The 25,589-nt window shown below is 52.2% G+C and overlaps 1 protein-coding gene across 1 annotated transcript in view; it reads left to right on the plus strand.

Moving 5' to 3' along the window:
- The window catches only part of EXOC6B (exocyst complex component 6B), a 318,901-nt gene that overhangs the window by 203,553 nt on the left and 89,759 nt on the right, over positions 1–25,589 (plus strand). Inside the window, exons 19-21 of the mRNA XM_077782659.1 lie at positions 3,327–3,438; positions 4,959–5,093; positions 7,514–7,693. Of these exons, the coding sequence (XP_077638785.1) occupies positions 3,327–3,438; positions 4,959–5,093; positions 7,514–7,693 (427 nt within the window). The remainder of the gene's footprint in view (positions 1–3,326; positions 3,439–4,958; positions 5,094–7,513; positions 7,694–25,589) is intronic.

Here is a 25,589-nt window from a genome sequence, read left to right on the forward strand (position 1 = left end):
GAATGGCTCCCACTGGGAAAGGGGAGCTTGGGCTGGGATCTTGGCAAGGAATTCCTGGCTGGAATGGAATTCCCAGATTTGCTGGGGCTGCCCCTGGATCCCTGGAGTGCCCAAGGCCAGGCTGGACAGTGGGGTTGGATCAGCCTGGGATCATGGAAGGCATCCCTGGAGTTGGATCCAAATGGGATTTAAGTTCTCTTCCTGGACTTGGATCCAAATGGGATTTAAGTTCTCTTCTATCCCGTCCCGTCCCGTCCCGTCCCGTCCCGTCCCGTCCCGTCCCATCCCATCCCATCCCATCCCATCCCATCCCATCCCATCCCATCCCATCCCATCCCATCCCATCCCATCCCATCCCATCCTATCCCATCCCATCCCATTATCCCATCCCATTATCCCATCCCATCCCATCCCATTATCCCATCCCATTATCCCATCCCATCCCATCCCATCCCATTATCCCATCCCATCCCATCCCATCCCATGGATGCCCCGTGGCTCCTCTGGAGCTGGGACAGCTCTGGGGACTCAGCAGCCGTTCCAGTGCCTGCCCCAGGCTCTCCAGGATACTCCTGCTCTCCTTGGAGCCAGGAATGCCCGTTTGGAGAGGCCCTTTCCCCGCTGTGGGAGCTCAGGAGTTTCTCCCCCGTGTTCCACCTCGGCCTGGCCGTGGTGGCAGCTCCTCCTCTCTCTCTGGTGGCTCCCAGGCCCTTCACCCCGGGGTCACCGTGGCCCCTCTCCTCCAGAGCCCTCTCCCCGTGGGTGCTGCTCCCCACTGCCTCTGTCCCCGTGGGTCCCTCCCGGGGCTCCCTCTGGACCTGTTATTAAAATTCCTTTCCACATTGGATTTTCCAGCCCTTTCAGAGCAGCAGCATTGGGGGTGGGGGGGGGGAAGGGAGCCCCGCTCCAGCTCTCTCGGAGCCAAACATTTGGAATATTTCTCCGCAAACCCCTGTTGACACTTTCTTCATTTCACCCTGACAGCTTGAATTAGGTTTTATTAGGGAGCCTGGCTACAAAGCCGGCAGCCAGCTCCCTTTTCTCTTCCCTTTCTTTTCTCCCCTGGCCCTGTCATTTAGGGAGCACCCCGGGGTGCCAGGGGTCAGCCCGTCACTCACAGGGGCCCGAGGTCACCGCAGCCGCCAGGGGATCCGGGACAGGAGCTGTCATCGGCCCAGACAGTTCCCTTCGAGCCTTTTCCTGCCCGTGGCACAAAGTGCAGCTCCCATTTTTATTTTCTCTTTTTTTTCCCTCCCCCCGCCACCACCACCCCTAATTATTTCGTTCAAGCGGCTCCTTGTGTTTGTTGGATGGGAGGGTTCTCCTTTATTGTGGGAGTTATTTCACTTGAGGAAAGTTTGGAGCTCCGGGTGGGTTCGTAGGGCTTGGGAATTTTATTATCGGCACTATTAATTGGATTAGAGCAGGAAAACTTCCTTTATCTCCGCAGCACTTTCACCTTTTTACACGCTGAGTTTATCAGGTTGTCTTTAAAAGAACCCCCTCGCTTTTTCCAGTGGAATTTCCCATTGGAAAATAGGGAGTATCTCTGGGAAGCAGTGGGTGGAAGGATGATCAGCTCTAATCCACCAAGGCTTGGGTTTGGGTTTGGCTTGGGGCTTTTTTTGCAAACAAAGCCCCAATCCTGGAAGAACTTGGGATGCAAAGGGCAGGGACACCTTCCACTATCCCAGGCTGCTCCAAACCCCATCCAGCCCGGCCTTGGGAACTGCCAGGGATGCAGAGGCAGCCACAGCAAATTTGGGAACTCCACTCCAGGTCCTCGCTGCCCTCCCAGCCAGGAATTCCTTGCCAAGATCCCATCCAAGCCATTCCCACCCCTCCTTGCAGCATCCCGACGTCCCCCAGCTTTCTCCCGGGATAACTCAAGGCTGGTTTTTGTTTCCCACGTCAGTCCCAGCTTTGTGCCGTGGCCCCTCTGTCAGGTGGAGCAGCAGAAGGAGCCGAAGGTCAGGGGCTCAATTTACCAGGAGGAGCAGAGTTACGGCCCGGCCTTCCCGTGGGGAATTCCCTCTCCTGCCCCTCCTGCAGGAGACAATTCCCGGTGCTGTCAGGGCTAATCCAGAGCCGAGCACAGATCCAAGGAGCCTCTGGCAGGGGGGGTTGGCAAAACCTCCTGGAGAAAGGAGAGGTGGCACCGTGAGCACCTCAGAGGGGCTGAACCCCCAAATTCCAGCAGTGCTGCCATTCCAGACAGCTGGGAAAGGGCAGGAATGGGGACAGGAGTTTCCAGTCTGGTGTTCCAGGGCTGGAGCCAGGCTGGGAGAGCTGGGAATGTTCCCCTGGAGAAGGGAAAATTCCAGGGAATGCTCAGAGACCCCAGAGGGGCTCCAGGAGAGCTGGAGAGGGACTGGGGACAAGGGACAGAGGGACAGGAGCCAGGGAATGGCTCCCACTGGGAAAGGGGAGCTTGGGCTGGGATCTTGGCAAGGAATTCCTGGCTGTAATGGAATTCCCAGATTTGCTGTGGCTGCCCCTGGATCCCTGGCAGTGCCCAAGGCCAGGCTGGACAATGGGGCTGGATCCACCTGGGATGGTGGGAGGTGTCCCTGCCCATGGATGGGGTTGGGAATGGGATGGGATTTAAGGTCTCTTCCCACCCAAGCCATTGTGGGAGATGGGAGCTGTGCTGTGCTGAGGAGCCCCTGTGTGGAAATCCAGGGATCACTGGAAGTGTGTCCTCCTGAGCCCATTCCCTGTGACCTCGCTCACTCTGCAATTTTTCCCATTTCCTTTTAAGATCCCTTCCAGCCCAGACCATCCCGTGGCTCTGTAATTGTGTCCGAGAGCCCAGGAAGGGCTGACGGAGGGATTTTGGGGGATTTCATTTGGGGTTTCACCATTGGAGATCTTTTCCCTTGTAAATGGATTTTATTTCCCATGAAAATCCCCAGTGTTGGGGTTGTGCTGATGCCATGGGCAGCTCTTCCTTGGACCAGCCCCTCGTGGATGTGAGGCTGGGGAATGTGGGATTTGCCGGTGTTAATTCACCTTTCCTCCTGGAACATGGATAAAAAGGCCTGAATTTGTTGTGTTTTGATGCATTGCAAACATCAGCTCCTGTGGGCGCTGCTCAGGGGTGAGGCAGGGGACAGTCAGGGAGGAGGATGAGGAGAATTCCCAGGGATTTTTTTTCCATGGAGTATCTTGGAAAAAAAAAGATGCTCCACACCCATTTCTCAGCCATGAAATTTAAAGGATGGAGATGATGTGTACGTTTCCCTCCAACCCAAACCATTCTGGGATTCTCTTATTCTGATTCAAACAGGCAAATTTAAAATTGCTTTTTAACTTTGACTTCGCAGCTCCACAGAAGTCGACGACATGATCAGAAAATCCACAAACCTGCTGCTGACCCGGACCCTGAGCAACTGTTTACAGAACGTCATCAAGAGGAAAAACGTCGGCCTGACGGAGGTGGGATGTGGATTCCCTGGGGAATGGAGCCACGGCACACAGGGAATGGATTCCCCCTGCCACAGGGCAGGGATGGATGGGATCTGGGCAGGGAATTCCGGGCAGGGAGGGGCTGGGCTGGAATTCCCAGATTTGCTGCCCCTGGATCCCTGGCAGTGCCCAAGGCCAGGTTGGACACAGGGGTTGGATCCAGGAGGTGTTGGGGTTGGAATTCCATCATCTTTGAGGTCTCTTCCAAGCCGAACCTTTCCTGGATTTTTTGATTCCAAGACAGGGTGACAGGAGATCCCTTGGTGCTCCTTCAGACACCTTCAGGCGTTTTGGAGCATTCCATGAAATATTTGCCTGGAAAACTGCTCAGAGTTGTACAAAACGAGGAACTTTGCTTGTGGGAAAGTGAAGAGATTTCTGTGCTATTGGTTTTGCCCTCTACATTTTGGGCAATGTTACAAATTTGATTTAAAGTCACAGGACTTCAGAGAGGACCAGAGATGATCCAAGAGGGGAATGGGAGAGAAATCCACATTTTCTGGTGGTGTTCGAGTGGCTTCAGCACTTTGCTGCAGCACAAACCCTAGTTTGGGATTTTCTTTCCTTGGTCCATTCTTTTCTTTTGTGCAAAATCAGGTTTCTGATGATTTTAATCCATGTAAATCTGCAGGTCCCCAGGACAGGTGGGACCTCTGGGTATTAAACAAGGTGTAACTAATTGCTGGTACTAAAAAGGAGTTACTAATTGTTTACTTAATTATTATTGCCTTGCATTGTGCTAACCAAGGCTTTCCCTTCCCAACTTCTCATTTCTCCCAGACATCCCACAGCTTCTGTGGACACCCAGTTCCAGTTCTGCACCTTTCCAGTGTCTCTTTTCCTTCCTGGTGCCCAGGCTGAACCTCCCAAGGTGTCACCAGCACCAGTGCTGGGATCCTTGTGGTGTCCCTTCACAATTTCTGCACCCGCACCTTTGAAATCACCGATGAATCCCATCTCCTTCAGATCTGGGAGCGCTTCCAAGCCCTTCCTGCACGGGAGGTGGCTCCAGACAGCCCCACCACGCTCCAGCAGTGACATGAGACCAACCCAGGGCGTTCTGCTGCCCCGGGGGCTGGCAGAGATCTGCTCACCCCACACCTCCAGAGCCAAACCTCGCGGTTCCTTTGTTCAGGGCCCGTGCGATGCTGCTCGGTGTCACTCAACGTTGGGTTATTTTTCGGGTTCAGTGGCAGCCGGGAGCCTCCTGATGTGTCCTGGCAGATTTTTGGGGAGCCCTGAGTGACAGCTCAATGTAGGAAAGTCCTCAGAAAGACAAAATCGCCTCCTGTGGTATTAGTGTCTGTCATGGGAATTGCTTCCCCCCCAAAAAAATTATCTTGGATTTAGGTGTTGCTAAAGGAGGGGAGCCTGGAGCCCGTGGCAAAGCTCGGGGTGTTTGCACAGCGCCAGCTTTGCACGCCAGGGTGGCGTGGGCTTGGCACGGCTTCCCCTGGCAGCGGGGCTGCAGCCCTTCTTTGCCTTCCCAGCTGGTGCAGATCATCATCAACACCACCCACCTGGAGAAATCCTGCAAGTTCCTGGAGGAGTTCATCACCAACATCACCAACGTGCTGCCCGAAACCGTCCACACCACCAAGCTCTACGGGACCACCACCTTCAAGGTGAGCGGGGCGGGGGTCCCAGCCCCGGCTGGGGGTGGCTGGGCTGAGCCCCAGGATGGGTCTGTGCCCTCCTGCAGAGGTTGCGCCATCGCTTCGGGTTTGTCCTTCGGAGCGTTGCTCCTGTCGACGTCGTGGGAGGTTTCTGTCCTTAATTTGCAGCCCTAATTAGCTAAAGGATTAAGGGGATCTTGAAAAAAAAAAACCTGATAATTTATTTCTTGTTTAAATAAATCCTCAATTTGCTGTCGCAGCACTGTGTCACGGACACCAGGTTCCTCTTCCACCCAGGAGAAAGACTTCCAGAATTTATATTTCTCCATCTTTCCGCTCCTTTTAGCATTATCCCCTAAAAACCAGGGCTGGCAGAAACTCCCAGATTTTCCAGCCTTTAAATCCCACTCCAGGAGTGCTCCCCCAGGTGCTTTACGTGGGATTTGGTCGGGCCCAGTGTGGGGTGTCTGAATTCTGTCCGTGGAGATCCAGAGGTGGGAACAGCAGGAATGGGTTTGGTGAGGCTTTGCCTTGGGCTGGCTCAGTCTCGTGTCCCCAGGGAAGTCCATCCTGGCTTTTTCCAGCTGTTTGGGCAGCAGCTGAGTGTCCTGCCCTCATCCTGACCCCCAGCCCAGCGCTGGGTTAGGTGGGGTTTCCATAGGGGATGTTCCTCTCCCATCTCAGAATCACGGGGTGTTCCGAGCTGTAGGAACGCACAGGGACCCTCAACTCAAATTCCTGCCTGAGCTCCAGAGAAAACGGAGACCCTTTAGGTTTAAAATCAGGATTTGGGGCTGGGTCAGTTTTGCTGCTTGAACTAGGTGCCCACAGAGGTGGTGGAGGTCTCATCCCTGGAAAAATCCAAGACTATGGCTCTTGATCCAGTTGAAGATGTCTCCCAGAGAAGTAAACATGCAAATAAATCCCAGCAATTCCCAAAATCAAGTGGTTTCCATCATTTCCCACAATGCCTACTCCACAGGAAGAACTAAGGACTGAAATTCCTGTTTGAGGCCTAGAAAAAGTGGAGACTGTCGGCCAATCCACCAGCCAGGATTCTGGGATTATTTCCATTCCGGGGTGGAACCACAACCTTGGTGTTACCAACACCAGGATCCCACCACTGGAGCCAGCCTCTCTCCATCTCCTCCGGATTTGTCCTCACATCACGCCGGGGGGCAGAATCCAGCTTGGTCCTGCCCACCACAGCCTGGTGGTCCCTGTCCCACCAGCCTGAGGCTGCAGCGGCCTCGTGGCTGCTGCCCTGAGCTTGAGGATGGTGCCAAATCCCAGCCTAAAGGTTGGGTAGAGCTCCCACACGGTTAGAGGGTGGTGTGGAACTCTCATCCCATGTAGGGTCTCAGTGGTATGAAGCCCCCATCCCATATAGCATCACAGCATGGGTGTGAAGCCCCCATCCCATGTGGGATTTTGCTGGTATGGAGCCCCCATCCCATGTGGGGTCTCTGTGGTGTGGAGCCCCCATCCTATGTAGGATTTTGATGGTGTGGAGCCCTCATCCCATGTAGGATTTTGGTGGAGCTCCCATCCCATGTAGGATTTTTCCCCCGTCCCATGTAGGATTTTCCCCCCATCCCATGTAGGATTTTGGTGGAGCCCCCATCCCATGTAGGATTTTGGTGGAGCCCCCATCCCATGTAGGATTTCAGTGGAGTGGAACCCCCATCCCATGTAGGATTTTGCTGGTGTGGAGCCCCCATCCCATGTAGGATTTTGGTGGAGCCCCATCCCATTTAGGATTTTGGTGGAGCCCCCATTCCATGTGGGATTTCAGTGGAGTGGAGCCCCCATCCCGTGTAGGATTTCGGTGGTTTGGAGCCCCATCCCATGTAGGATTTTGGTGGAGCCCCCATCCCATGTAGCATTTTGGTGGAGCCCCCATCCCATGTAGGATTTTGCTGGTGTGGAGCCCCATCCCATTTAGGATTTTGGTGGAGCCCCCATTCCATGTGGGATTTCAGTGGAGTGGAGCCCCCATCCCATGTAGGATTTTGGTGGAGCCCCCATCCCATGTAGGATTTCAGTGGAGTGGAGCCCCCATCCCATGTAGGATTTTGGTGGAGCCCCCATCCCATGTGGGGTCTCTGTGGTGTGGAGCCCCCATCCTATGTAGGATTTTGATGGTGTGGAGCCCTCATCCCATGTAGGATTTTGGTGGAGCTCCCATCCCATGTAGGATTTTTCCCCCGTCCCATGTAGGATTTTCCCCCCGTCCCATGTAGGATTTTGGTGGAACCCCCATTCCATGTGGGATTTCAGTGGAGTGGAGCCCCCATCCCGTGTAGGATTTCGGTGGTTTGGAGCCCCCATCCCATGTAGGATTTTGGTGGAGCCCCCATCCCATGTAGGATTTTTCCCCCGTCCCATGTAGGATTTTTCCCCCATCCCACGTCCTGTCTCGTTCCCAGGATGCCCGGCACGCCGCCGAGGAGGAGATCTACACCAACCTCAACCAGAAGATCGACCAGTTCCTGCAGCTGGCCGACTACGACTGGATGGCCCCGGAGCCGGGTGGCCGGGCCAGCGACTACCTGGTGGATCTCATCGGCTTCCTGCGCAGCACCTTCGCCGTGTTCACCCACCTCCCGGTGAGCCTCCCTCCCTCCTGCTCCCGGGCAGCTCCAGCGTGGTGGGCTGTGCTGGGAACAGGGCCTGCTGCTGCTGGAGGATCTAGGAGAAGTTCTGGCTTTAAAGGAACGTGTTTCACATGTCTCCACGAGCTGGGCTGCGGGAGGACTCTCCCAGTTATTTGCAAATCTGCTTTTGTGGGATTGGGGCTCCATCCCAGCCCACCATGTACCAGCAGGATGGTAATTTATTCCCCACCTGTATTTTAGATATTTTAACTTGCAGTTAATGCCCATCCAGGATTTTTATTTTTCCCAGAAAATCCATCCTATGGGCTCCTTACTGGAGCTACAGCTGCGTTTCCAAGTGTTTGTCAAGTCCCTGATGCCTCCCATCCCAGTATTGCTCCCTTGGAAGGCACCATATGTTTCTTTCTTCTCTCTGCTGTCTGAAGTCCCTGTGTTTATGCTGCTGTTGCCATCAGAAATGTGCTTTATGTTGCTTTTTGCAGTTGGCTGAGTGGTGTCTCATTGGTAGGAAAAACCCAATCGCCAGGGAGATTCCTTTTTTGCTCCAGCAGCTTTTTTCCCTCCTCTAAATGGGATTTGTTTTGGGCTGTGTGGATGCACTCTCGGGAGGAGCTGGGATCAGCAGGTATTTTGAAACAGCAAATCCCCTGAACTCTGCGGTTGTTCTAAAAGCAACTTCAGATCTTTCTTTCTTTACAAAACTGGGATTTATTTGCTGCTTTCACGAGCTGGGAGTAAACAGGAAGGGAAGATTTAATATTCCCCAGTGGCAGCTTCCTTCGTTCTGTCCGTGCCCTGGAGTTCTCCTCTGGAAGGAGGTCCCACCCTGCAGAGCAGTTCTGGGAGGTGTCACACCCCCAGACTGGCTCGTGTCTTTGGGCATCCCCATCCCAGCAGGAAGATCTGGGAGCAGGGGGGAGCTCTGGCTGATTTGCTGTGGGGGAGAAGCCCCCAAAAGGGGACTGGAAGTGGCTTCCCTGCTCCTCCGCACCTGTGTTGAGGAGAAATTATCCTCAGCTCTGTTATCAGCGGGACAAACTGGGAAATGGACTGATAAAGCGTTGAGCAGAGAGGTGGGCAGGACTTGGGTCCACCTCCCCAGCCAGGTTTGTCCCAGGTTTGTCCCCAGGCAGGTGTCCTGTGGCAGGTGCCTCCTGCAGCCAGGAGATGCTGGAAATGGGTGGATTCCTCCTGGAAAAAAGGAGCTGTGGGTTGGTTCAGCACCTGGAGGCTTCCACCCATCACGCTGGGAATGCTCAGGAGCCAGTAATGGAATTTGACAGGGAGATTGGTCTCTGCAGCAGAGCATGAAGCAGCAGAGATGGGCTGGGGGGGGATGCCCACAGTGATTTATGAGGTGGGCCAGGAGTGATTTATCTTCCTTAAATATTAATGTTTCCTTTTGGAGCCAGTCAGGGTTGGTTTGGAGGCTGGGAAGACTTAAATTGGTCTAAAAAGCACCAGGATGGATCGAGGCAGCCTTTTGTCTTCCAGAACCGGGTTAGAAAAGCCTCAGCTGAGGAGAAGTTTGGGTTTGTTGGGCAGCCCCTGAGCTCCAGAGCCTCCCCAAAGCCTGGGGAGACAGGGGAGGCACCTCAGCCTGGTTTGGGCAGCTGCAGGTCTGGTTCAAAGCTTTGTGGGAGCTGCAGGTTCGGGATTTTTTCATATTGATTGCAGCTTTTTTTCCTTTTGTTGCTGATGGATCGCCCAAATGGTGGGTGAGAGCAAGCCAGGAAGGAGCAGGCTGCATCCCAAAGGCCTCCACATCCTCTGGTGTCAAGGTTTTTCATCCCTGTAGGGTTCAGGGAATTTTTCCAGATTTAGGAGCACACTGAAATTCCTGGGCTTTGCTACTGAAGTGCAGGAGATAAAAGTGTTGCCCAAATCCATGTAAAAAACGATGGAGGCGTTTGTTAAAGCACCAAAAATGTGAGATGAGCATCAGCTGGGGAAGGAAGGAGTGAGAGGGGTGAAGGAACATTTCCAAAAGGGTGAATTCCAGCTCGAAGGAAATTCAGGGTTCTGGTGACAAGGTGGAGCTGATCCAAACCCATCCCAATCCAACAGCATGAGAGGTGTGATTGGAAATAAAGCACAACAGTTTTGGGGTCTGACAGGAGCTGCTGCCCTGTTTGAGATGAGTTTTCAGCCTGGTCCCATAAAATCCAGGATTTCCACGCTGCCTGGAGCTCCAGGACTGTGCCCCATCCTGGGGTGAGTGTCCTTGGAGCCCCTTCGTTCCTGTTCTCCTGCCTGGTTTGGAAATGCCCCCATCTTCCAGAGCTGATTCCGACTGAATTTATGGGATTTTGGCCCAGTGAAAGGTGTTCTCCTGGTGTTGGAAGGTGCAGTTTTGTTGCTCCCCCACTTTTTGTCCCAGCTGGAATGACACCTCCACCTGCCCATCACGGAACCTCAGCCCGGGCGTGTCGGAGTTCCTGGGCTAAAATTCCACCTCCAAAAAGCCCCATCAGGGAAAAAAAAAAACGGATCCCAAAGTCCTGAGGCTGCAGAAACGCACTGTGGCAGGGCTGGGTAATCCCATTGTCCCGAGGGAGCCGCAGGAAAACCTCTGCAGGTCACGGCTCCAGCCGGCCCCAGGGCAGCTCAAGTGGCCTTGGAATATCCTTGGGATTCAACACTGGAGAAAGTGGAGCTGAAAGGAATCTCAGCTGGGATTTGGGATTAGGGTTTATGTTTCCCTCTTTAGGCTGAATGTTCCTGTGTTTCTTGGGAATCCCAGCGTTATTGTGTTGAACAGTTTGGGTTTAAAGGTCACCTTGCTCCAAGCCCCTGCTTGGGACATCTTCAGCTGGATCAGGTTATCCAGAGCTTTGGCCTTGGATTTTTCCAAGGGTGAGGCCTCCACCTTTTCTCTGGGCATCCAGCAAAAATAAGCCAGCCCAAAATCCTGGCTGAAGTCTCTTTTTTAATCTCCTTTTCTAGGCCTCAAGCAGGAATTTCAGTCCTTAGTTCTTCCTTTGGAGTAGGCATTGTGGGAGATGATGAAAACTGGGTTACTGGGAATTCCTGGGATTTGTACGTTCCATTTTCTGGGGAACATCTTCAACTGGATCAAGCTGTCCAGAGCCATGGCCTTGGATTTTTCCAGGGATGAGACCACCACCACCTCTGTGGGCACCTAGTTCAAGCAGCAAAACGGACCCAGCCCAAAATCCTGATTTTTAACCTAAAGGGTCTCATCTTTCTCTGGAGTTCAGGCAGGAATTTGAGTCCCTAATTTCTCCTTTGGAGTAGGCATTGTGGGAGTGATGGAAACCACTTGATTTTGGGAATTGCTGGGATTTATTTGCACATTGCACTTCTCTGGGGGACATCTTCAACTGGATCAAGCTGTCCAGAGCCATGGCCTGGGATTTTTGCTGGGTTGAGGCCTCCACCACCTCTGTGGGCAGCCAGCAAAAATAACCCAAAAATAATCCCAAAATCCTGGCTGGTGGATTGGCCTAAAGTCTCTTTTTCTAGGCCTGAAGCAGGAATTTCAGTCCTTAGTGTTTCCTTTGGAGTAGGCATTATGGGAGATGATGGAAACCACTTGATTTTGGGAATTGCTGGGATTTATTTGCACGTTGCACTTCTCTGGGGGACATCTTCAACTGGATCAAGCTGTCCAGAGCCATGGCCTGGGATTTTTGCTGGGCTGAGGCCTCCACCACCTCTGTGGGCAGCCAGCAAAAATAACCCAAAAATAATCCAAAATCCTGGTGCAGCGGCCTAAAGAGCCTCCACTTTTTCTAGGCCCTGCAATCCCAGATTTTTCCTTTGGAGGAGGCATTGTGGGAGATGATGAAAACCACTTGATTTTGGGGAATTCCTGGAATTTATTTGCACGTTGCAGTTTTCTGGGGGACGCTGAGCCCTCACCAGTGCCGTGGGGACAGCGTGTGCCGGGGGGCAGGAAAAGTTCACGGAGAACTTCCCGGGGTTTTGGTGCATGCCAGTGCTGTGCATGAAACGGTCATGGTGGTTTGGAGCCACAATTCCAGAATGCTCCACTAAGTGCCCAAAAATGTCTCCGAGCAAATAAAACGCTGATGGGAATCAAAGCATAATTAACATTTGGCTCCCGAGGCCGCCCTCTTCCTGCGTTAACCAGGGAGAGTCGGTTCCTGCTGCTGCTGCTGTGGAGCTCATTAATATGGGATGCTCGGGTCTCCTTTAAAAGAAAAACCTCTTTTTTTAAGGGTAAAATAAAAAAAAATTAGAACAAAAAGTATTTTAGGCCTTAAAAAAAAAAAAGGAAAAAAAAAAGCGGTTTCTGGTTTTCAGCAAGCAAAGGGCCACAGCCTCCAAAAATGAACATTTCCAGCGTAAGACTTTGCAAAGAATGACTGAAAAAGCCTTTTGTCTTTGATGGCTGATTGTTGTTTTTATTTCTTGTTGGACAAGTTAATGTAAATGGCATTGACAGGGCTACTCCAAACACACTGATTTGTTGACATTAAGCTCCTCAGAGATGGAGGGTTGTGTCAACACCTCCCCTGAACTGTCAGGTTAACAAAGCAAGGATGTTTTCTTGGGGGAGGGGAGCGGGGCTGGGGGAAGGGGGGGGTGTTTTGTTTTTATTTTCAGTTTCCTTTAATCCTCTGTTAGTCTTGTATCTCGATAACCTCCTTTGGAAGGGAATCGGGGCAGGTCAAGAGGTGAGGCTGACCTGGGAAGGGGAAGCAATCTTTCAGCGATCCAACAAATCCAACCTCTGCCGTTGAGCACTTCAGTGTGAACCCTCTGCAGAGTTGGTTTTTTTTTTTTCCCTATTTTTTTTTCCCCTTTTCTGCTTATTTTTGCCAGATGGCAGGCACAGATTTCAGCTGGAGCCGTGATGGTTTCTTGCCTTCTCTTGGCATCTCTTCCCCCCTTGCAAACGAACGGCCCCGGCAGCTCTTGCTCTGGTAGAAAGAGCTTTGCAAGTGTTTATTTTCTTTCCAAAGAGAACGATTGCCTGTGTTTTTATTTGAAAAGTCAAATCCCTCTGGAATATTTATGAGCCAAGGCCCTGTGCATGGAAGCGAAATGCCATGAACTTTGCACCAACCACAGCCTCGGCCGCGCTGGGAGGGACCCAAGTGGAAAATAACCATCAGGAAAACATCTCAGGAGCACCAGAGTCACCTCTGGGTTTGCACAAGTCCAGTCTGTGCTTAAATAACTCCCCTGGCCTTTGGAAGAGCTGAGCAAGCCCTGCTGGAGCTGATCCCAGCTGTCACTCCCAGGGTTTGGGATCCATCACCTCTTGCAGGTGGGATTGCTGAGGAACAGGGATGGGGACGTGCGGAGCACACAGGAGAGCTGGAGAGGGACCTGGGACTCAGGATGGAGGAACAGGACACAGGGAATGGCTTCCCACTGCCAGAGGGCAGGGATGGATGGGATCTTGGCAAGGAATTCCTGGCTGGGAGGGTGGGGAGGGGCTGGGCTGGAATTCCCAGATTTGCTGGGGCTGCCCCTGGATCCCTGGCAGTGCCCAAGGCCAGGCTGGACATTGAGGCTTGGATCCACTTGGGACAGTGAGAGATGTTTGAATCAGGTTGCCCTGTAAGGTCCATTCCAACCCAACCCATTCCAGGAATCTGTGACAGAATGACAACAAAACCGCTCTTGTGGCACTTTATTCTCCTCCTCCTTCTCCTCCAAGCCGCTCCCAGGAACCCGCATTTTGCTTTCCCAATCCTTTGCCAACGTGGGAGCTGCTGCTGGATCTCTGGGGGTGGTGGGCACCTCTGATGCCCTTTGGGCTCCTTTCTGCCTCTGTCCTGTTGCTCTGCTCTGTTCTGCCTTTGACCCTGACCTCCTGTGTTGTCCTCTGTAGGGGCAGGTAGATGTCCACTCTACCATGTCGGTGAGTACCGGACGCTGCATCCCGCGCCTTGGCTCTGCTCCGCTCACACCTCCACGCTCGTGGGGGGAGTTGAACCAGAAAAGGTCCTTTGTGTCAGCCAGGAGGAAAGGAAAAGGTGGATTGAAAGTCGAGATCGATGGGATGAATAATTCTGGGATAAATCAGAGAGCAAAGGAAAGGGTTTCCTTCCCAGTGGGTCTCTAAATTGTTGGTTTCAGTGCATTGAAATGGCTCCTTTTATCACCCTGGAATACCTAAATCTGCAGGGAATTAAGGGGAATGCCTGATATTAAGGAAACCTGGATTCTCACAGGAGAAAAGATGTTTGTAAAAGCCATGCTCCTTTTTCAGAGAAATTCCCCATGGGGATTCCAGCTGGAAATTCCTCCTGGTTTGAGGGACTGGAGCACTAAGCCTTTCCTCAGACTGGGGTGGAAATGTCCAAGGCCAGGCTGGATGGGGCTTGGAGCAACCTGGGATGGTGGAAGGTGTCCCTCCCATCCCAAACCACTCTGGGATTCCATGGTTTTCTCCAGAATATAATGCGGATTCTTGACATGTGCCATCTCCCAAAATCAGTTTGGATTTGGCCAATTAGTACCAAAATAAAGCCAAGGAGGCTCTCAGACCTTCCTTCTGGTTCAGCAACCCCCTGTGATTGTTGTCACCTCCGCTTGTTCCATGTGCGGGAGGAAAACCCGCGGCATTTCCAGCGATGGGCGGCAAACAAAGTGCTCTGCAGCCACCTTGTTTCCTCTATTCCCACGGCTGCAAACCCAGCTGGGAATTCTGTGGGGTCGTCACATCCAGAGCCTGGACCCTGCTTCTGCTCTCCAGCCTGCGTTCCCTGCTCTTCATGGGAATCCTGATATTCCCTGCTCCGGTGGGATGCTTGTGCCCCTTTCCCTGGAAACCAAGCCTGGCCAAGCCTGGACTATTTGCAGGCTCCGGGCACCTGGGGGGTTTCTAAGCCAACACGGAGGCTCAGATCAAGGCCAGCTCCTGGAGAGAGGGAGCCTCGTTAAACCGTCCCAGGCCGGCTCCCATCAAAGCCGCGGAGCAGCCGGGATGCTCCAGGCATTCCCTGCAGCCGGGGGTTTCCAGGAGCGCTCTTGGATGCCAGGCATCCTCCGTGCTGTCCTCAGGGCGTAGCCCAAGAGGGAGAGATGCAAAAAGCCCTTTTCCCTCTGGCTTTTCCAGGCTTGGAGCTGTTTGGAAGCCAGATGTATTTATTTCTTTAATTGGATCCAGTGCCTAGACAGCTCTGGAGTCAGCTTCCTACGGAGAGGGGGGCATTACTTTCATTAAGGTAAATCAGTGGAAAATAATACCTGGAGCTCCCCTGGAAAGGGTCAGGGATGGAGTAATCCCTTTATATGGAGGGGCTTTGCCAGCCTGCTCTTAGTCAGGCTTGTTCTTAACGGCAACAAATCCCAATTTTCCTTCCTTTTATCCCTCCTAATTTTCTGTTCTCTGCCTAGTTGGGATTAATTGGCGGGAATAAATCATGGAAAAGCGGGGAAAATAAAGATGGGATCACGCAAAGTAGCAAGACAAAGGAGGAATTCTGGCAGAGTTTAATTTGGCCGGTGGGAAGTTGTTGTGGCTGATCCTGGAAGTTTAGAAGTTAAAAAAAAGTGGGATGCAGACATGGACAGGGCGTGAGCAGCATCCAGAATCTTCCGTGTCTGGGGCTTTCCACTCCAGAGGTGATCCAAATCTTTTAGGGGATTGCTTGGCCTGAATTAATGTTCAGCAAAATTCCTATAAAACAGGGATGCCGTGAAGGGGAGAGGATGGACTGGTGGCTGGAGCAGTCCATTCCCGGTTTCCCAAATATTTGTCAGGATTGAGGGGTCGAAACAGGAGCTGGTGGTGCTTTAAAGCAAGGAGCATAGTGTCCAAATCCCATGGATTTGGTAGTGCTGGATTGGGCAGGCTGACCCCTGATTTACCCAGGAGCTCTGTAAACTCGAGCCTGGCTAAACTGGGTTATCTGGAATTCCAAAGTTTCCTTGTCTGCTTTCAGCAGTTGGAAAATTAATGGAAGCCAAAATGCCCAGTCCCATAAATCCGTTAAACCAGGGCGTGCTTCCGTAGGTATCATTCCTTCTGTGGCGTCACCTCGGCATGTCTGGCTTGGAATTTGGTTTTCCAAACTTGAGGAAGCTGTTGGATGTTTTCTCTTGCCTGCACCTCCATCCACAAGGAATGTGTGGCACGGGGAATCCTGCAGCCGAAATTCCAGCCCTGTTGTATGTAATCCAAACGTGTCTACTCCTTCCTGCTCCAGAGCCTCAGCCTGGACCTTCCAAAAATCCTACCAGGAGATGAAGTTTGGGTTGGGGTTCTTCTAACCCTTCAGGAAATGGAGGGGAAATCATAGAATTTACAATTTCCTGCTTTCCTCTTCTTTCACCTGCTGCTCTTCCAAGGGTTCCTAAGTTGGGAATGTGGAAAGGGACATCCATGGACAGCTTCCAAAGCTCTCCACACCTCCCTTAACCCATCCACGGGAGGAGCCCCGGCTGCCCTGGGGGAGCCCAAGCCTTTGGGGGGTCCCTGTGCAGGGCACACTTGAGGGTGCTCAGAGAAGTTGGGTGCTCGGCATCGTCGCTTGGAGCCACCAGCCATGGCTGATGTCACCAGCGTGGGTGAGGAGGATTTCGTGACCATCACAGGGTCCCTTTCCACAAATGTTTTCCCTGGATCTTACAGCCTTGGATAGATGGAATAGCAGGAGTGGGAAAAACATCTCAAAGCACAGATCCCTATGGAATTCTCATCATCCTCCGGAGTTTTTTGTTGGGTTTCCTGAAGAACAAGAAATGAGAAGAACCTGCAGGGTTAATGGAAAACCAGTCACTAATTCCTACAGCTTTCCCCATCTCTCTGTTTCATCCATCTTCTGCCTGGTTTTTAGCTACAACACCTCAATTTCCAAATGGAAATTTAAGCTGTGATTCAGATTTTGGGAAAAGACAGAACGAGCCGAAGGTTCGGATGCCTCTTCTGTTGGTCACTGGGGTCTGCTTGGAAAAACCTCTTGGCCTGAGCTTTGCTGGCTCAGGGAGTAGCCATGGAGTGGGTGGGTTGGGATTTGTCCTTGGAGCTCATCCTTTTTTCCAGTCTGTTCACCATCTGGGCCGCAGTGGGGCAGTGGTTGCGTCTCCTCCGGGCGCCGCGCGTCACCCCCGCGCTCCAAGCCTTCCCCCGCATCCCAACGGGCGGGAATCTGCGTAAACGGGGGATCTGGAGCATCCCTGTGTGTGCAGGGGGTGAGGAACCCCCGGGGTCGCTGTCCCAGAGGGAGGACGAGCGCTCCAAACTTCTGGATCTTTCCTTTTTTCTCCGACGTTGAATTATAATTGCAAAATTATTTCGGGATGATGGAGCGATTCAAGTCCCTCTCTTTAAGTTTTCCTGCTGCCGTAATTGGCAGCTCTGCCCCGATAAATCAGCAGAAACAAACGTGGTTCTTGCTCTTCATAAGCGAGGGAAAAAATAAAAAAAGAATCTGCATTTAATCAGCTTTTTGTTTCCAAGATGGCAGCTGCTTTGTATTTAATGGAAAATCAGGCTCTTCCCAATGGAAAGAATGTTATTCCCAAAGCAAATACAAAAGAAAATAAAACCCACAAAAGAAGAGGATGAAATATGTCCATTTTTTTTTTGGTCTCGTTTGTTCCAGTTTGGAGCCGTGCGCTCCGATCGTGGCCGGGCCATGGCTCTGCTTTCCATCAAGGAACTGGGAAAGTCTCGGATCCTGGGCACGAGGACCAGGAGAGAGCCTCGGGAGACACGAACAGGACCAAAAAAATGAAGGCTGCTTCATGTTCCTTGTGTACCTTGTGGCTCTGGGGAGATTTACATGGAATATTGGGAAGGAATTCTTCCCTGTGAGGGTGGTGAGGCCCTGGAATGGAATTCCCAGATTTGCTGTGGCTGCCCCCAGAACCCTGGAAGTGTCCAAGGCCAGGTTGGATATTGGGACTTGGATCCACCTGGGGTAGTGGGAGGTGTCCTGCCCGTGGCAGGGTGGGAATGGGGTGGGATTTAAGGTCTCTTCCCACCCAAACCAGTCCAGGATTCTGTGATTTTGATGCCAGCCTCAATTTCCAGCCTGGTGGGACAGTTGGGATCAGGTGGTTCTGTGGTTTTTGAGTGCCTGCAGCTAAAACCCAGTGGCAAACCAGGATAACGGCTGTAATTCCTAGAATAATTCCTACAATAATTCCTAAAGTATTTCCTGGAGTTTCTGAGGGCGTGACCTTGTCCCACCCCAAACTGGAGCCAGATGCTCCAGATGATTTTGGGTGATCCAGGTTCTGCACCCAACAATTCCCATGTTCTTGACTCCCAGAAACCATTTAATTAAAGATGCCCTGCCCTGCCTTTGGATGTTGAACAAGGAAAAAGAGGGAGATCATGGAATCTTCTGTTTCCTTGGATTTTTGCATATGCGTGTATCCAAATTTCCCCAGCCGCTTCCCGGCTCTGCTGCAATCCCTGGAGCTTCCAGAGGACATCTCTGCCCACTTTGGGCTCCTTGGGGCTCCAAAGGAGCTGCCCTGGGCTCGGCCGTGGCAGCTGCATCCCGAGGAGCTTCCCTTCCCCACGACCTGCCCTCCTTCTGTGTATTTATTTTCCCAAAAATCCTGCAGCAGAGATTCAGGATCTGTGGTTCTGACAGAGGGACAAATTGTGTTCCTGTGCCTGCTCGTATCCCAGAGCCGCTGATATCCCGAATCCCATGATTTCCAACCTTCCTGGGCTGTGCTTTTGCTCTTGGGTGTTTTTGCTTCTGCTTCTCAGGCTTCTCATGATTCCAAGACCTCTTGATTCCTTCAGAGGAAAAACCCTTCCATGGAGCTGGTTACTCCACAAACTATTAAAGACCCCAACAAAGCCCCAAACCGAATAAAACAGCATTAAATATTTTTAATAAAAGCCCCTTTCAGCCCTGGCTGCGGGAGCTGGTTGTGACCATCACCCCCAGTGTGATTTCCCTCTTCCCTGAGCTTCCCCCGTCTCCAGCCAAAACACTTCCAGCTGTTGACCTTGGGCATCTTGGGCACAGCCAAGGATTTCTTCCTCTTTTATTGGAATGTCAGAGATTTGTATCGGGCTGCAGTGGCTGGTTTATTTTTGGTGTGGTGAGGATAATTGCTGGATTTGATTTTCTCTTTTCTTCCCTCTTTTCCTTTTCTTTTGTTGTTGTTGTTGTTGTTTCTCTGGTTGTCCCTGAGCTTCTGGTGGGAGTTCAGCTCTGCCATGTGTTGGTCCTGTTGCTGGATCCCGTTTTCCCAAAATATCATCCAGGTGGGAAATGTGTACCTCTGGCAAAGGACACCCCGTGGAGTTTTCTCCACACCTCTGGAATGCAGCCCCTGAAACAGGGTCAGCTTCTGCAGGAATTTGGGAGAGATCCCGGGTTAGGCAGGGGATGGGGCCTTCCAGGTTGGTTGGAGCTGCTTCACCTTTGGAGCTTTCCAGTTGAGTTGGTCTTTGCAGGAGGCAAATCCCGCTTGGAATTGTGTTAATTGGTGCTGCTCTCCGTAGGTTTTCCATGGTGAACCTGAGATCTTCTGTGAGATGTTGTCTCCTGAACTGAGACAAGGGTGGTCAAAGCCCAGGCCAAAATCCCAGTTTTACTCAGGAAAAGCTCCAGAGGGGAAACTGTGCTGAAATCTGGTGATTTGCTGATGGCACCGAGGGCTCTTCCATGGGTGACACAAGGTTCATCCCTCCAGAGCATCCATCCTGCTCCCAGACCAGCAGCTCTGGTTTGTGGGATCATTTCTGGAATGGCAGATCCAGGGCAGAAGAGGACCTCTCCATTCCTGGAAAATCAGGCTGGGAGTGGATGCCGGGGCTGTTGGAAAGGACGTTGCTGTCATGGTGGCATTGGCCATTCCGTGTGTCCCAGTGTGGATGGAATCCAAAACGCTTCCCAAGGAAATGTGTGTGCAGACATCACCTCTCTTTTCTTGAGTGTGGGCGTCAGGAGCTCCAAGGCTCGGAGGATCCCATGGGATTCTCCTCAGCCTTGGGCCAACGGGATGCTGAGGAGCATTGGCCCAAGGCTGAGGAGAATCCCATATCTCCAAGACTGAGGAACATCCCATTGGTCCAAGGCTTGGAGTATTCCATGGATCCAAGATTGAGGAACATCCCATTGGTCCAAGGCTTGGAGTATTCCATGGTTCCAAGATTGAGGAACATCCTGTTGGTCCAAGGCTGAGGAGCATTACATGGTTCCAAGATTGAGGAACATCCCATTGGTCCAAGGCTTGTAGTATTCCATGGATCCAAGATTGAGGAACATCCTGTTGGTCCAAGGCTGAGGAGCATTACATGGCTCCAAGATTGAGGAACATCCCATTGGTCCAAGGCTTGTAGTATTCCATGGATCCAAGGCTGAGGAACATCCTGTTGGTCCAAGGCTGAGGAGCATCCCATTGGTCCAAAGTAGAGGAACATCCAAGGCTGAGGAGCATCCCATGGATCCAAGACTGAGAAACATTCTGTTGGTCCAAGGCTGAGGAGCATCCCATGGATCCAAGGTTGAGGAGCATCTCATTGGTCCAAGGCTGAGGAGTATTCCATGGATCCAAGGCTGAGGAGTATCCCTCCCTCCAGCAGCCATTCCCCCATGCCCAGGAGCCCTGACCCACAAGTCAGCCTTGGCTGGAAGGTTTCCCTCCTTCTTCTTTTCCTTGGCAAATCCCAAACCCACGTGAGCGACTCCTCCTAACTTGGCTCCAGCCCCTTTTTCCAGCTCCATAAATCCACACAGTGGCTCCAGTGTTCAGCTCCTGGGATGACTCCACGGAGCCAGAGATCAAATCCGGGTCTGACGGTGGCTGAAGTCACTCAGGGCCCGTTAGTGGCCACACCTCGGCCGCTGCGTGCCCCACGCGTGTCACGTCAACGCGGAGTGGCAGAGCCCGGCCCGCAGCTGGAAACCAGGAATTGCTCCGCTCCTGTCCTCCTTCCATTCCAAACAAAAAAAAAATTAGGGACAAAAACGGGGTTTGTTCTTAATGAGTCTGCTGCAAAGCTGAGTAAATAGAATTAACGAACCGGGAGTTTTGGATACCTGCTGGGTTTGTTTGGGACGCAGCCCTTGGGGTCGGTGTGGCCACGGTGGTGATCGGTGCCAGCTGAGCTCCGGCCTTGTGGGGACATCTTTGGAGGCCACCAAGCTTGGGGTGACATTGGCAACCAACCAGATACTTCAGTGGGGCTTGGGGTGTCCTTCCTTGGGCCTGTCCCTTGTTCCTTTGGATCTCCTTGTCCTGGACACCCATTTCTTGGAAGGATTTTGAGTGCAGACCCACAGCTTTTGGGTTGTCTTTTTTTCTTTATTTTTCTTTTTTTTTCTTTTTTTTGTAGGGATTTTGTTTGGTTTTTTTGTGGTTTCTTAAACTAAAACAAAGCTGAAAACACCCAAAACAAACCAAAAAAAAAAAAAAGAAACAAAAAATCCCCATGAAAACCCACTTGGTCCAGTTGAAAATTGACCTTTAGGCAATCAATGAATGGTTTATTTTTTAAGTAAACCTCTTAAAAATATTTTTTTACAATTGCAGGTACTCGTCGTTCATTTGTTTTGACGCTTTGGGGAAGCGTTTGTGCTTTTGGGTGATGGTTTGGGGTTTTTCTGCCACCTTCAGTGAGTGCAGAACTGTTGTTTAAAAAAAAAAAGGCAAATCAGGACAGGACAGGCAAGACAGGAAAAATTTCCAGTGCTGATTTATTGAATTTGCCCCCAGTTTAGGGGGATTTGAGGCAGCCAGGGGATCCAGAAGCTTCTGGAGCAGGAGATGAGCCCTGGGAGGTCTGCAGGGTCTGAAGTCTCCATCTGTGGCCACAGAGAGAGGAACCACTGGGATTATCCTGGGCTTTGTGCTACCAAACAATTGCTCATTATTTCCCCATCACGTTTCCATCCTCTGCAAAACATCCCAGTGCTGCCGTATGGATTGGGAAAGCCAGGAAATTCAGTGTTGAAATTACGGGGGCAACTTGTGGTGTTTATAGAAAATCGTACATTTAATACCAAAGAATCCCCAATTTTTGGCCGGCTTCTCTGCTGTCTGAAGTCCCTGGATTTTGCACGTCTAAATATCCTTAATCGCATCAACCCCGATGCTCGTTGCGGGCGAAGAAGGAATTCTGCTGGTAGCTAAAAAAAATAATTGGAAACTCTGAGAGCACTTGGAGCCTGTCAGGCTTTGTTTTCCATGGAAATGCCGCGTTAATTCCTCGGAGAGCCGCTGGGAGGGTTCTCCGTGCTGCAGCAGGAGTTGGGTTTGGATTTCGGGGACCGCATCCCACCTGGTTTGGGCCAGGGGAAGTGCGGGAGGCACCAGCAGGTGAAGGGAAGCTGTGGCTGCCCCTGGAGCCCTGGAAGTGCCCAAGGACTGGCTGGACAGGGCTTGGCGCAGCCTGGGACAGTGGGAGGTGTCCCAGGCTGCTCCAAGGGTGCACCTGGGTGATCTCTGGGGTCCAACCCAGCCCACTCCACGCTTCCCTGGCAGCCAGAGGTGCTCCTGCAGGGTGGTGGGGACTGGCAGCTCCTGATTGCACGTTAAGATTAATGGGTATTTATTTGAACAACCATTCCATTTCAGTAGCTCTTAATGAGTCCTTTGATAGCCAGTTCCTTAATTAACAAGGCAGCCTCTTGGCGTTTCCTCTCCCTAATTGGTAACAGATTGGCCGTGTCTAAACAAACGCTCCCGGCAGCGGGGCCGGCTCCGGGGCTGCCCCCGGGAGCCCAGAGCCTTCCCTGCCTGCCCAGGGATGGCATCGGGATGAGAAGAGAGGATTTCGTGGCTGATCCCCAAAATGGGATGGACACTGGGCTTTGGGACTGCCCGGGGAGGTTTGGTGTCCCCAGACCCGGAGGTGCCAGCTGGACGTGGCACTCCGTGCTCAGGATGGGGACAAGGCTCGGTCACAGGCTGGACTCGGTGATCCCGGAGGGCTTTTCCAGCCTCAGGGATCCTGTGGTGCTGTGTTCTGCTGGGAACCCCTTGGCTGCATCCCTGGGAGAGCTTTGGAGCTTGGCTCCTCCCTTTCAGTGCTTGGAATGATCAGGGAACCTTCTGGATCCTTCCCGCGTGTCCAGAGGGATCCTGGGTGGCACAGGGAGGGCAGTGTCACTTTGGGAGTCATGGAATTGTCACGGCAACCCCGAGGTTCCATCGGGAGCTGTGGGCAGAGGGATTCATTGCCAGGAATGAGCCACAAAACAATAAATCCACGGATTTTGGTGGGATAACACCCTTGGAATGGCTTGGTTTGACTGAGGTCAGACCAAGGAGAGGTTTGGGCATCTTGGCCATGAAGATCTCTCAACTTTCACCTGTGATCCCTGTTCTTCCCAGTGCAAATCCAGGTTTTGGTGGGATTTGTGAAGGTCTTAATTAATGAGTGACCGCACAGAGCTATTCCTGGGATTGTTAAGGGCAGTTTGAAGCTCTTAAGTTTTCTGCCACGTTGGTAAATGAGCACTGGTGCCTTTGAGGTGTTTGTTTTCCCCTTTCCCTGCAGAGAGCTCAGCTCAGGGTTGCATTCCCGTTCTTTGCTCCCTGCCCAGATCTCATCCCGCTCTTCGGACAAATTGTTCCTGAGCTGGAGGGACCGGGGTGTCCTGGCATTCACTCTCCTGACCAGAAAGGTGCCCAGGGCAGGTGTGGGTCACCCTTCAGGTGCCTCCACAGGTGGATCTGACCCCTGCTTGGGGTGTAACGGGGTTGTTCCTGTGAAATGTTGGTCAGCAGGGACAGAAAAACCTTCCTGGGGTTTTTCCTTTGTGTGGTGTGGGAAAGGAGGGCATCCGGTGGGACCTGGGCGGGCTGGAGAGGTGAGCAAGGGGGAAGCTCATGGAGTTCATCTTGAGGGTGTTCCCCTGGAGAAATTGTTCCTGGAACCCAGACAGGGCCAGAGCTGGGCTGGAGCCGCTCTGGGGAGCAGGACCAGGACGTCCCCGGCGATTGCCCGGGGCGCTGGCACAGGAACAGCCTTTGGGAGTGCCCCCGCTTCTGCCACACTCCCAAAAATCATCAGGGAATTAGTGCGGGGCCGGAGCCATCCCGGCTGAGCGCGGCGGCTCCTCTGAGCAGCGCTCCCACCGCGATGACACCTCCGAGCTTCCCGCCCCGTGCCAAGGCACGAGTCCTGGCACCGCCGCCGAGGGCGGGGCGGGCACCATCTCGGGAGGGCTGGGGTGGGTAACGATTTTGGGAGGGCTGGGGTGGGTAACGATTTTGGGAGGGTTGGGGTGGGTAATGATTTTGGGAGGGTTGGGGTGGGTAACAATTTTGGGGGGGCTGGGGTGGGTAATGATTTTGGGAGGGTAATAATTTTGGGAGGCTTAGGGAGGGTGACCATTTCAGAAGGGTTGGGGTGGGTAAAAATTTTGGGAGGGTAAGGATTTCAGGAGGGTTGGGGTGGGTAATGATTTTGGGAGGGCTGGGATGGGTAACGATTTTGGGAGGGCTGGGATGGGTAACAATTTTGGGAGGGTAACAATTTCAGGAGGGTTGGGGTGGGTAAGGATTTCTGGAGGGTTGGGGTGGGTAACGATTTTGGGAAGTTTGGGGTGTGTAACAATTTTGGGAGGGTAACCATTTCAGGAGGGTTGGGGTGGGTAATGATTTTGTGAGGGTTGGGGTGGGTAACGATTTTGGGAGGGCTGGGGTAGGTAATGATTTTGGGAGGGTAACAATTTTTTGGAGGGTTGGGGTGGGTAACAATTTTGGGAGGGTAACCATTTCAGGAGGGTTGGGGTGGATAACCATTTCAGGAGGGTTGGGGTGGATAACAATTCCAGGAGGGTTGGGGTGGATAACAATTTCGGGAGGGTTGGGGCTGTGGCAAACACGTCCCTGCCAGACTCGGCTCCGTGCGTTCCGGGTGAGGCGAGTCCGGCTCTTCCAGCGCTGCAGGAAAATTCAAAAAAAGAACCGAGAAAAAAGAAAAAAAAACAAACAAAAACGCCGTGAAGCGAAACTCTACCGTAAATAAGCTCCGCAGAGGCGAGGTGGGCATCTGTGGCAGGAGGATGTGCTCGATTCCTGCCAGCCCCAGCCATTCCGAGCGGGAATACAAACAACCTTCAGCTGCAGCAGCAGCTTATTAGTGCTGATATATCAGCGGCCGCGCGCTCGTTTGTCTCCTGTCAGCAGCAGCTGCTTATCCAGCAGATTTCCCGCTGTATTCCCGGGGAAATGGCCTGGAATTGATGTTCACAAGCCGCGGCTGACTTTATAAGGAGCTGCTGTAACTCGCGGAGCGCGGGGTTGAGGCAGGAAAGGATTAAGTTGGGTCTTATTTATAAGGAGTGAAACCCATAAATTCTGGGAGGGTTTTAAATCTCAGTGCCCAGGGCAGGAGCTGCTGCTCATCCCTGGTGGTACCTTGTGTTCTCTGAGCAGACATTTAACACCGTGATTGAAACCCCCGTGGCATCTCAGAGTTCTCTGATAATAAATATAAGGTGGGGGGAAAAGGGATTCAGGCTTAAAAAGCAGAAAAAAAAATAATTCCATGTACTTTTGCTTTCTGAAGTGTGAGGCATCCATGTGTTCTGTGAGAGGGAAAACTGAGTGTTTTTTAAAGAAAAGATTTTTAGGTGTTTAAAGCCTCAAGAATAATGGTAATTAAAGGTCGTGTTCTCAGCTGGCCTGAGAGGATTCAGGTTCAGAGCGAGGACAGTGGACATTTGCACCTGAAACAGTTTTAGGCCTGGCCTAATCCGGTGTGGAAAAGGCAGAAGGAGGGAAGGCTGAGCCAGAAGCTGCTTCTGGGCTTGTTTGGATCTCCTTTGCCATCTCTGCAACAAGTCCTGAGGTAACATTCCCATAAGGAACATCCTGAAGTGCCCTTCCACTCAGGGAAGCCTCTCAGCATTGTGGTGCTGCCAAGCCCTGATGATGAAATTTATTTTCTCATCCTATTTTCCCCTTTTTAGACTTAATTATTTGACATTTCATCTCAATTCCTTGCTGGTTT

This window comes from Lonchura striata, chromosome 4 (assembly GCF_046129695.1).
Source record: "Lonchura striata isolate bLonStr1 chromosome 4, bLonStr1.mat, whole genome shotgun sequence".
Taxonomy (NCBI): domain Eukaryota; kingdom Metazoa; phylum Chordata; class Aves; order Passeriformes; family Estrildidae; genus Lonchura; species Lonchura striata.